The sequence below is a fragment of the Erythrolamprus reginae genome, chromosome 9 (assembly GCF_031021105.1).
Source record: "Erythrolamprus reginae isolate rEryReg1 chromosome 9, rEryReg1.hap1, whole genome shotgun sequence".
In the NCBI taxonomy this organism is placed as follows: Eukaryota; Metazoa; Chordata; class Lepidosauria; order Squamata; family Dipsadidae; genus Erythrolamprus; species Erythrolamprus reginae.
In genome coordinates this window covers 22564126-22576684 of record NC_091958.1, presented here as the reverse complement: position 1 = coordinate 22576684, position 12559 = coordinate 22564126, and the positions used below count along the sequence as shown (strand labels likewise).

General features: G+C 44.3%; 1 protein-coding gene across 1 annotated transcript in view; it reads left to right on the top strand.

Moving 5' to 3' along the window:
* SLC12A4 (solute carrier family 12 member 4) overlaps positions 1-12559 on the top strand; it is a 109641-nt gene that overhangs the window by 59622 nt on the left and 37460 nt on the right. The window contains exons 4-7 of the mRNA XM_070760460.1: positions 5699-5845; positions 7375-7429; positions 9083-9213; positions 11491-11732. Coding sequence (XP_070616561.1) covers positions 5699-5845; positions 7375-7429; positions 9083-9213; positions 11491-11732 — 575 coding nt within the window. The remainder of the gene's footprint in view (positions 1-5698; positions 5846-7374; positions 7430-9082; positions 9214-11490; positions 11733-12559) is intronic.

Below are 12559 nucleotides of genomic sequence, written 5' to 3'. Positions count from 1 at the left end.
TTAGCGGCCCAGGAGAAACAAGCCTCCACTTCCACTGATCCCCCGGAGGAGAATCTACCTTACTTCACAGAGGAACAGGAGGATAACGAGGTAATTCCTATGCCTAAATTGTTTAAAGATGCCTTACTCAAACAGTGGGATTTTCCAGCCTCTGGCCTTAATCCCTCCACCAAGGACAGAAAGTTGTATAAACTCTCCTCTTCCTATGAAGAGCTTCTATCCTTTCCCAAACCAGATGAACCTGTCAAGATTCTTCACTCGGCAGCGGCTGTGCCAGGCGAGGCGGAGGAAGTCCTCCGCCCAGAGGACAAGCGCATCGAGCAAATGCTCAAAAGAGGATTCACCGCTGATTCCTGGGCCATTAAAAGTTCTGCAGCGGCCTCCTTCTTCTCCAGAGCCATGCTGCTGTGGCTTCGCCAACTTCAACAGCACATTCCTCCCGATGACTTGAGAGGTCAACAAGACTTCAACAAGGTCTTTGCAGCTGCCCAGTACGTGGCTGATGCCACCTTGCAATCTACTAGATTTTCTGCTAAGTCTATTGCAGCTTCTACAACGGCAAGAAGACTCCTATGGATTCGCCCTTGGCAAGCGGGAGTTCGCCAAAAGTGGCAGTTATCCCAGGGCCCCTTAAAGCGCGACCTTCTCTTTGGTGATCTTCTGGATCCACTCCTCACGGAGACCACGGACAAGAAGAAGGTTTTGGGTCCAACCACGAAAAAGGTTACCAAAACGCAGTCCTTTCGTCGCCCAGGGCGCCAGCAAGATCAAGCGGCTTCCTATCAGAGATCTCCAGGTCAGTATTCCCCCCGCTTTCGTTCCCAAGGCAGGAACTCCAGGGGTAGAGGGTTTCGTTTCCAAAGGGGAGCTTCCTCTAACAGGGCTTCAAAGAAACCTAGATGGTAATCTTACCTCCATTCCCATAGGGGGTCGCCTAGCTCATTTCGCCTCTAATTGGCGTCTCACCTCCAAGGACCCTTGGGTCATTGACACTGTTCAATCAGGCCTTCTTTTAGAATTTATTTCTCCTCCCCCAAAACGTTTTATTTCCTGCCCTTCTCCCAGGTCATCCTCAGATTGTAACCGTATGGAGGAGGCCATTTCTCATCTATTGTCCATCAGAGCCATTCAACCGGTCCCTTCCGGTCAGAAGGGCCTAGGTTTTTACTCCATCCTATTTATGGTTCCAAAGTCCTCCGGAGGTTGGAGAGCCATTTTGGATTTAAAGAAACTAAACCTATTCATCAAATATAGGAAGTTTAAGATGCACTCCTTGTCTTCTATTTTGGCCGCCATTCACTCGGGAGATTTCATGGTCTCCTTAGACCTCACTGAGGCCTACCTTCACATTCCTATAGCCAAGTGCCACAGAAAATTTTTACGTTTTTCCTTTCAAGGCAGGCATTTCCAGTATAGGGCGATGCCTTTTGGCCTCTCCTCGGCCCCTCGGGTCTTTACAAAGCTCTTGGGGTCCCTGGCGGCCTATATCCGGGCGTCTCCCATCCACATTTTATGTTATCTTGATGATATTTTAATTCATGGGAACTCCCTAGAGAGAGTGAAAACAGACCTTTCTGTCACCATGTCAGTCCTCCAGGACCATGGATTTTCCATCAACTTTGATAAAAGTCACCTCCAACCTTCCACTTCCATTTCTCACCTGGGATCCATTATTGATTCAAAATCCTCCCAGGTTTTTCTCTCTCCCGAGAGAAAACTCAGTATAGTGGAGTTAATTTCTAACATTTTATCTAATCCTTCAGTATCCATAGTTACTCTATCTTCCCTTTTGGGGAAGATGGTGTCATGCATAGGCATCATTCCCTGGGCTCGCCTTCATGCTAGGGAACTCCAGTGGCTACTGTTGCCTTTTCAGAGATCGGGGCACAGCAACTCAAATCGACGCATTGTCATCCCACTGAGTGTTCGCAGATCCTTCAAGTGGTGGAAGTCCCCGGCCATGGACAGAGGATCCCCGTTCAGGTGCCCGGATCAATTTGTCATCACCACAGATGCCAGTCTATCGGGATGGGGCGCCCACGCCCAGGGGATGATAGCCCAGGGCACGTGGTCCCCGGAGGAAGCTTCCAGGCCAATCAATTGGCTAGAGTTAAGAGCCGTTTCCCTGGCTCTGAAGCATTTCTCTCCTCGCATTCCCAACCGGCACGTTCTCATTCTCACCGACAACATTGCCACAAAAAGCCATATCTGCAGACAGGGGGGCACGAGATCCAAGGCTCTCATGAGGGAGGCCCTCAAGTTGGGCCTTTGGGCGGAAAAACATCTCCAGTCGCTCCTAGCCGATCACATCTCGGGGAGTCTCAACGTCCAGGCGGATTGGCTATCCCGAGCAACGATAGACCCAGGAGAGTGGAACCTTCATCAAGACCTGTTCCATCAAATCACCCTCAGATTCGGCCTACCAGTCCTGGATCTCTTCGCGACCAATGCGAACGCCCAACTCCCTCGCTTCTATTCCAGATTTCCATCCCCGGGAGCGGAAGCAATCAATGCCCTCCGGAGTCCATGGCCTCCAGGCCTACTCTACGCATTTCCTCCAATTCCAATCCTCCCGGACGTGATTCACAAGGTCCTCACCGAGAGGGCCCGAGTAATCTTAATCGCCCCTCATTGGCCCCGCCGGCCCTGGTTCGCGGATCTCCAACAGCTGTCCGTCCAGGACCCTTGGCGACTCCCCGTTTCGGGGGATATGCTGCGGCAGGGGGCCTCTTTCCATCCAGACCCGGAGTGGTTCCACCTCACCGCCTGGCTGTTATCAGGAGAGATTTAGAACTGCGTGGTCATGACCCCGATTCAGTGGAGGTCATTTTAAAGGCCAGGAGGGGCTCGACCAATCGAATCTACGACCACACGTGGTCCAAGTTTCACCAGTGGTGCCTACAGGAAGGTTTCTCCCCTCTGTGCATCCCCATACACAGAATTATTTCCTTCCTTATGCAAGGCTTCCATAAAGGACTTTCCACCAGCACCCTCCGGCGTCATCTGGCAGCCATTTCATCTGTCCTAGGGGGTCCCCGCAGACAGCCTCTCCGATCCTTCCCTGAAGTTCAGGAATTCCTCAAGGGCATAGCCAACCTCAGACCTTCCAAGGTCCACAGGTATCCATCCTGGGATTTGCCACGGGTTCTTCATTCCCTCACGCAGGCACCATACGAACCCCTAAAATCGGCGTCCCTCAGGTACCTATCCTTTAAGGTAGCTTTCCTGGTGGCTATTACCTCTGCCCGACGCATTTCGGAGCTGGCTGCCCTCTCAATCAGGCAGGACCTTTGCCAATTCCATCAGGACAAGGTAGTCTTGCGACTGGACCCCACCTTCTTACCCAAGGTCAGTTCCATGTTCCACAGATCTCAGGATATTGTCCTACCTTCCTTCTGCCTCCAACGAGACCATCCCTTGGCAATTAGATGGCACACCCTGGATCTCACCAGAGCGCTGAGAATATATATCCAACGCACAGGACCCTTTCGGAGGTCAGAAGCACTTTTTGTAGCCTATCATCCCAGAGTCATGGGGGCCAAAGTGTCTTCAACAGTAATAGGCCGTTGGATCAGAGGGACTATATCTAAGGCCTATGAGTCGGCCTCCCTCTCAGTTCCAAGGAACATCACTGCGCATTCCACCAGGAGCGCAGCCACCTCGGCCGCTTGGGCGACTCAAGCCCCGTTGGAGGAGGTCTGCAAAGCAGCCACTTGGGCCTCGCCAAATTCCTTCATCAGGCACTACAAAATTGATTCTTACGCTTCAGCGGACGCTGCCTTCGGCAGAAGGGTACTCCAATCCGTTATCTCACACGATAGCAAGCTAATCCCACCCTAGGGACCATCTATTGGGTATGTCCCATGTGACTGCTGGACCCGCTCCTTCAGTACGGAGAATAGGCGTTGATTGCTTACCTGAACGCCTCTTCTCGTACGGTGAGCGGGTACAGCAGTCACTTCCCGCCCTTGTATGTGTCTTCTTTACCTTTCTATATCTTTCTTCTTCTAACAATGTGAGTTGAACACTACAGAGCTTCACAACTGAGCCTAGTCTATGGATTCGCGAATTCTGGGGAAGGGGCGGATCCGGCAAGCTTTTTTAATACTAGGCTCAGTTCCACCGGATTGGACATGAGCAACCCATGTGACTGCTGTACCCGCTCACCGTACGAGAAGAGGCGTTCAGGTAAGCAATCAACGCCTATTTTCTTTAACCAATCATAAAATGTTGCCAATATTTTATAATAATCTTTTTGTGTATGATATGACTGTATGTATGTTTTTTATATAATGGGGTTTCTTGTTTTTTAGACTTTTTAAATGTATTATTGTTATTTTAGATTCTAACTATTAGATTTGTCATTGTATATTGTTTTTATCATTGCTGTGAGCCGCCCCGAGTCTACGGAGAGGGGCGGCATACAAATCTAATTAATTAATTAATAAACAAACAAACAAATAAATAAATGCAGCTGCGCGAGCTATCGTGGGCCTTCCTGGATACACCCACATCTCTCCAACACTCCGCAAGCCGTGTTGGTTACCGATTGGTCTCCGAACGCAATTCCAAGCGTTGGTGGTTACCTATAAAACCCTACATGGCTAAGACTAGGTTATGGGACCATTTTTTACCTCACATATCCCAACAACCAGTCAGAGACCACATGGTTGGCCTTCTCCAGGTCCCATCAGCTAAACAATGTCGGCTGGCGGGCCCTAGAAGAGCCTTCTCTGTGGTAGCTCCAACCCTGTGGAACTAATTCCCTCTGGAGATTTGCACTGCCCCTACTCTTCTGGCCTTTCAGAAGGGTCTAAAAACCTACCTTTGCCAGCAGGCCTGGGACCATTGAACTTGACACTCTGCCCCAGCTGATTGTTGGTTTGATAGTTGATGATTGGTATGATTGTGGCTGTATGTTTTCTTTTAAAAGCTGGGTTCTTTTAGTCGAGTTAGGTAATTTTTTAACTTTTTGGACTTAGGATGTTTTATATTGTTTTATACATGTTGTAAGCCGCCCCAAGTCTTCAGAGAGAAGTGGCACATGTCCAAATAATAAATAGAATTGTAGATGGATGGATGGATGGATGGATGGATGGATGGATGGATGGATGGATAGATAGATAGATGAGATAGATAGATAGATAGATAGATAGATAGATAGATAGATAGATAGATAGATAGATAGATAGATAGATAGATAAAAAACAACTCCCTGGTGCCCAGAAGATTGGGGATCTCTGATTTACATGGACAAAAATACAAGCTCTAATGAAGCCCATGAATTGTAACCAATCCCTTGGCTAAATCTCCATGCACTTACAGGTGACCTTTATAAGAAAAGGACAAGCTTTGGATTTAGAAGGATTATTTTTTGTCCCAGGAGATGACTTGCCTGAGCAAGGGGCATCTCTGAAGAGAGGGAAAGGGTGCTTGGACCACAGAGTCCACCATATATAAATATAAATACTTTATTGTCATTGCCAATACAACGAATTGTCATTGACAATGAAAGTCCCGTGACACCCAGAGACCAGTCCCACCACAAATAACAATCAGAAATAATAAAACAAAATGAAATGCCCCACCCACCACTAATTCCCCACCCTGAGCCACCCAAACATCTGCACAACAGACCAAATAATATTGTCAAAGTACCATCATGCATCTTGTTGAGATGTTTTCTTCTCTTTTCCAGTCTCCCAATATGGGGACCCTGATGGGCGTCTACCTGCCATGCATGCAAAATATCTTTGGGGTCATCCTTTTCCTTCGGCTGACCTGGATAGTGGGAACAGCTGGTGTCTTCCAAGCCTTCCTCATTGTCTTAATCTGCTGCTGCTGTGTGAGTACATGGTGTCAGTACTGTATATCTGACCAGTTGGTTTTGCCAATATATAGCTTAAGCCAGCAACGTATGGTTAAGAGAATTAGCACAATGTTGCTTTAAGGGTCTCTCTCCCCCTGATCTCTTACTGATTATTGTTCTGCTAGTTTTGTCTGTGTGGCTGCTGTAGAACTGCTTTGTGCTAAATGCTGGTTTAATGTATATGCATTGTGTAAGTAAGCTTGAAGTTGGTTATATGTATTGATTAAGATTAAGATTAAGCTTGAAGTTGGTTATATGTAGTGAATAAGATTAACTTTGTATACATATTGAGAATATTGCTTACTGTAATATATAAATGGTTAGGACTGGAACTGACTATGCTATTTGTCTACTGTAAATAATATCTGTACATTCGATGTATTTGGTCTAGTTATTTAAAGTACTGCTCATATATGTATGAACCTTAGCTGGATATCTATAACTTCCACTTCTGTCCTCTGTGTATACGCTCAGTAACTCTGCTAACTCCTTAATACTTAACACATGGCCTAGGGCAGGGGTAGGCAAAGTTGGCTCTTCTATGACTTATAGACTTCAACTCCCAGAATTCCTGAGCCAATCATACCAGCTCAGGAATTCTGGGAGTTGTAGTCCACATGTCATAGAAGAGCCAACTTTGCCTACCCCTGGCCTAGGGACAAACCTTCTTTAGATGCCACCTACTTTTTTACCTTCAAACCACACCATGATTTTTTTCCATAACCTTCTCGATTGACATATCTCAACGTCCAAATTTATGACCCACCCAGATTCCAGCTGGGTGGGTTTCTTCCCTATATTTTCCTGTGCCTTTTTTTTAAAACTAGAAACCTCAAGGCTTGCGAGATGGAAACTACAAACTCAACAAATTGGTTGGATAAACATGTACTTAGAATCAAGGAATTCTAGATCCAAGACTGAATTTGATGTTCTGTTGGCACATTCTCCTAGTTCTCTGCTTCTTCCATTCCCTTAAAATAGGCCCATTTGATGCAAATGAAGGGAACATTAAAGGAGAATATTTGTAGCTCAGGCTTGAAGTATGCAGGTCTTTGGGGGTTTCTGAGCTTGGTTGTTTTGTTGAAGATGTTTCATTACCCAAACTAAGTAACATCATCAATGGAGGAAACATCTATTGACCCCTAAAATCGCTAGAAATCTCTGTGATACTGAAAAATACATGTGTTTTCATCCATCCTGAATTTGATCTTGTTCTGTTCAGCTTTCAGAGATTTGTCCTTCTGTTATATAGACAGTACAGAATCCCAAATCCCTTACATCAGGGGTCCTCAAACTTGGCCACTTTAAGACTTGTGAACTTCAACTCCCAGAAGTCTTAAAGTGGCCAAGTTTGAAGACCTCTGCCTTACATAATAAAACTCTTTTGGGTTTGAAAGACAAACAGCTAAAATATTTGGTCACATCCCTTTGCAAACATGTGGTGTATTTAAATGGGATGGTTTTTGCGTTCTCATAGGTTTAAACTCTGTTGTTGTCATTCACAGACCATGCTGACCGCCATATCAATGAGTGCAATTGCAACCAATGGTGTAGTTCCAGGTACACTATGTTTTGTTTGTCATGGTGGTGATTTTAAAGCTCTTGAATCCCAATGGTAAAAAAAAATGCATGAATAAATGAAAGAAAGAAAGAAAGAAAGAAAGAATGACTTGCTATCAATTTCATGTTGACTACCTAGTTAGATTTTCCCCAGAATAGAGCCTGCGTAGTTAGATTGCAGTATTGCAGGCTAACTCTGCCCTCTGTCAGGAGCTTGATCCTTACCAGCTCAAGGATTCAGCCTTCCATCTTTCTGAAATATGTTCATTCTGTAAACTGCTTAGAGAGAGCACTGTAAAGCAGGGCTCTCCAACCTTGGCAACTTTAAGATTTGTGGACTTCAACTCCCAAAGCAAAGCAAACCTGGCTGAGGAATTCTGGGAGTTGAAGTCCACAAATCTTAAAGCTGCCCAGGTTGGAGACCCCTGCTGTAAAGCATTGTGAAGCGATAGGTAAGTCTAAGTGCTATTGCTATTGCCACCCTTTCAACAGATATACACCCATCACTGCTGCTATTTCTATTGTTATTCTCCATCTTCGGGTGATTGAACCAAAGTCAACCAACTGGCTTTTGCGGCTAAAGTGAGACTAGAACACCCCATCTCCTGGTGAACATCCTCGAGTTGGATATTTATTTAATTTACAGTGGCACCTTGGTTAACGAACGCCTTGGTTGGCGTACTTTTCGGATAACAACCAAATATTTCAGCAAAAATTTGCTTTGGATACTGAACAAAAATTAGGATACTGAACAAATTTTTGGTTATTAACCATAATGTTACACCCATTGTCCTTCACTCCTGCCCCCTCTCCTTACGCCTTACCCCCCCCATTGTCCCTCACTCCCCCCCCTTTACCTCTTGCCTCTCTGCCTTAATCTCCTCGCGGGGGGGGGGGTGAAGGACAATTGGGGGGGGGGGAGAGAAAAAAATCCTCAATTTTCCCCATAAGAAATAAAGGCTGGGAACCAATTAAATCCAAATCCAAGCTCTAAATGGCATTGGACCAGAGTATCTACGAGATCGCCATCTGCCGCACGAATCCCAGCAGCCGATTAGGTCCCACAGAGTTGGCCTTCTCTGGGTCCCGTCGACAAAACAATGCACTCTGGCAGGACCCAGGGGAAGAGCCTTCTCTGTGGTGGCCCCGGCCCTCTGGAATCAACTCCCCTCGGATATTCGAACTGCCCCTACCCTCCTTGCCTTCTGTAAAATGTTGAAGACTCACCTTTGCCGCCAGGCGTGGGGGGATTAATCTCCTTCCCTTCCTTTTTTCGCTGACCTTTATTATGTTTATGTTCAGTCGGACTGAGTGTGTATGATTGCATAGCAGGTAAGTTTTTATAACAATGTATTTTAAATTAGTTTCTTAAATTTTCTAACATTAGATTTGTATTTACATTGTATTGCTGTTATGTTGTTAGCTGCTCCAAGTTTTTGGAGAGGGGCAGCATACAAATCTAATATGTTGTTGTTGTTGTTGTTGTTGTTGTTATTATTATTATTAATAATAATTTCCATTATTTCCTATGGGGAAAATTGTTTCGGATAATGACCATTTCGGTTAACAACCAACCTTCCGGAACATATTGTAGTTGTTAACCGAGGTACCACTTTTCACTTTTTTTTGTATGCGTTTATGTGTGTGTTGTAGCTGGCGGTTCCTACTTCATGATTTCAAGATCACTGGGTCCTGAATTCGGAGGTGCGGTAGGACTGTGTTTCTACTTGGGAACAACATTTGCAGGTTCCATGTACATCCTGGGTGCCATTGAGATCTTACTAGTACGTAGTCAACAAATACATTGCCACTGTATTGAATTACCAATGAACATGTAGATACATTCACTGGGATTATTCCATTATTGCTTCTGCAGATTGAAGCATCTGTTTTCTTACAAGATGCTGCTCTTGGTGATTTCAGATAGCAATAATAGGCCACTGGTAATTCTTTATTTTTTGCTAACATTCCATCTGTCATCATATTTTACTTGCTACCATGCTATATGGGACAGACTGAAGCTGGTATCTCAAAGATCTGGAGACAAACGCTGTAGTTTTCAGCCTTCTGTTTTCTGAATACTATGCATTAAAATGTTGGGATTGCTTGGAATGGAATAACATGGGTTGAATTAGCAACACTAGTTAAATATGGGGAATTACGAGAATTTAAAGAAATCAAAAGAGCAGCTTTGGAAAGCGCTCAAGCAGTAGTGGTATTAGGGTGGACGGATAGCAATAAATGGACAATCCAGAATTGGTACTGGTACATGGTGGACCACATCCACTTCGAAATTATGGAAATAAGATTAAATAACTTTGATGAAAATAAATTGGAGAAGCTGATGGCATGATGGAATAAGGTGGAAAATTATATTTTAAGTAGAATTTATGACGACAATATGAAAAATAAATTCCAAGCACTTTTTGTATGTAAAGAAATGTAAACCGGAGCTAAGGAAGAAATTGAAACTTATTGCAAATAATTTAACCCCGCTAAATGGTGGTGGGGTTTATTGGTGTTGGGCACTTTTTCTTTAAGTATTTTTTTTGTTTGTTGTAATAAAATTTAATAAAAATATATTTTTTAAAAAATGGGTTGCTGTTTCTGCCTGAGATATCACGTTTCCCTGAAAATAAGACCCTGTCTTACATATATTTTTTTGACCCTGAAATAAGCACTTGGCCTTATTGCCATCTTATTTTGGGGGAAACAGGGTAGACTTTGTGCGATCATTTTAAAGAGTAGATGTCTTTTTAGATTTTGGCAGTGCAGAGCTGAGGCCAGAGAGGAGAAGCAGGAAGCAGATTTTTGCCTACTTGCTTTGATCATAGGATTAAAAAACCCCCAAACTTAAAAACGCCTACTGTATTTTTCGGAGTATAAGACACACCACGGTATAAGATGCACCTTAGTTTTGGGCAAGAAAAGCAAAATTCCCTTCCTGCTTTCCTTTATATCATATCAGATTTTAAAATAAATTGTAGTTATTTGCCTCTTAATGTCTCACACTTAGAAAAATATAGGTACGTTGTAAGTGTTAGTGTTGGTGATGATGGTATCATGTCATTTGAAAAGTAAGACCCTCTGAACTGAATGGGACATAATCACCGTTGAGACAACATGGGTTTATAATCCATGTTTAAGAAGTAAGCATGGAATTCTACAGCACATCTTCTCCTTTCTAGAGTCTGTTGGTTAGGTAAAGGCATCTCCACTGCAGAATTCCCTCAGCAGTAGCTTTTCAGATAATTTAGTATTTCTCAACTACAGTGTTCCCTCGATTTTCGCAGGGGTTGTGTTCCGAGTCCGCCTGTGAAAGTCGAATTTCCGTGAAGTAGAGATGCAGAAGTAAATACACTATTTTTGGCTATGAACAGTATCACAAGCCTTCCTTTAACACTTTAAACCCCTAAATTGCAATTTCCCATTCCCTTAGCAACCATTCAGATTATTACTCACCATGTTTATTTATTAAAGTTTATTAAAAAAAATATTTATTAAAGGCAGACGAACGTTTGGCGATGACATATAACGTCATCGGGCGGGAAAATTTGTGGTATAGGGAAAAAACCCCGCAAAGTATTTTTTAATTAATATTTTTGAAAAACCGTGGTATAGACTTTCTGCAAAGTTCGAACCCGCGAAAATCGAGGGAACACTGTGCAGCAATTTTAAAAAGATGTGTTAAAAAATGTGGAATGCTTCACCTGGTGGGAGAATTCTGGGAGTTGAAGTCCACACACATTAAATGTAGGAAGTCGAGGGGTGCTGTGTTTGTTTGTTTGTTTGTTTGTTTATTTGTTTATTTGTTTATTTTTGGGATTTATAGGCCGCCCAAATCCTTACAGATTCTGGGCGGCGAACAGCAATATAAAAACAACCAGGTTCAAATTTTCTTGGTTGAAATTCTGGAAGCTTCAATCTCAAATTGTCCGGTGGCTGGCCTCACATTGGAGGGTGGGGACTGTAGGGTCTGGATGTTGTCTCGACTTCCCCACCTGTGCCTTGGACAGCTTGTTTTTGTTGCCAACACTAAAGTTGTGTTCTTACTCTTTCAGACATATATTGCTCCCCAGGCCGCCATTTTCCATTCAACTGGGGCCCATGATACTTCCAGTGCCACCCTGAATAACATGCGAGTCTATGGGACCTTATTTCTCAGCTTCATGGCGCTTGTGGTCTTTGTGGGTGTAAAATACGTGAACAAGTTTGCCTCGCTCTTTTTGGCTTGTGTCATCATTTCCATCTTATCCATCTATGCTGGGTCAATTAAATCCATCTTCAGTCCACCTTTTTTCCCGTAAGTAGAAGCAGTGGAAGGGATGTGCCGGTGTCTGGAGGCTGTTGGGGCCTGGATGGGTGTCAACAGACTCAAACTCAAGTCTGATAAGACGGAGTGGCTGTGGGTTTTGCCTCTGTCCACTACCCGGGGGGGGGGGGATTATTGATCCCCTCAGAGAGGGTCCGCAACTTGGGTGTCCTCCTCGATCCACAGCTCACATTAGTGTTGTGGTTAGATCTGGCCCAGCTCCTGCCCCAAGGACTGTGGATGTGAGGGAGACATCCACATGCCGCAGGCCTGTTGTGCTTCCGGTGGAATCTGCTGATGAATGCTTCTCTGACCAAGAAGACATGAGTGACAGGGAGGAGGAGAGTGTGGCAGATAGCTCAGAAGGAGATCAATTATCTAGCTCCTCCTTGGATTCTGAACAAGAGTTAATGATACAGCCACGCATGCGGAGAGTGATGCATAGGTAGCAACAACTGAGATATTATTATCAAAGAAAATGAGGCCACCTGTGGTTGGGTGGGGCTGTGGTAATTAGTGAGGCTGCTATAAATAACAGCCTGTGGGTTTGGCCATTGTCGAGGATTATCTGATCGTTGTGTTTTGTGCCTGCCTTGCTGACTTCGACCTTTGTGTGCTGATTTTCCCCGCTTTGAAGCTAAACCAAAGCAAAATGTGTTTCACTTTGTGAAAGAAGGACTATGAATTGCCTCACAGCTGCAAGCTAAGTATCTCAGAACTGATAAGGGACTTGTACAAATTACCAGTTTGTTTGGAGAATAGTGCTCTTTGCTATACAAAAAGAGTGCTTAGTTCATTTGGATTTTTCTGTATAAAGA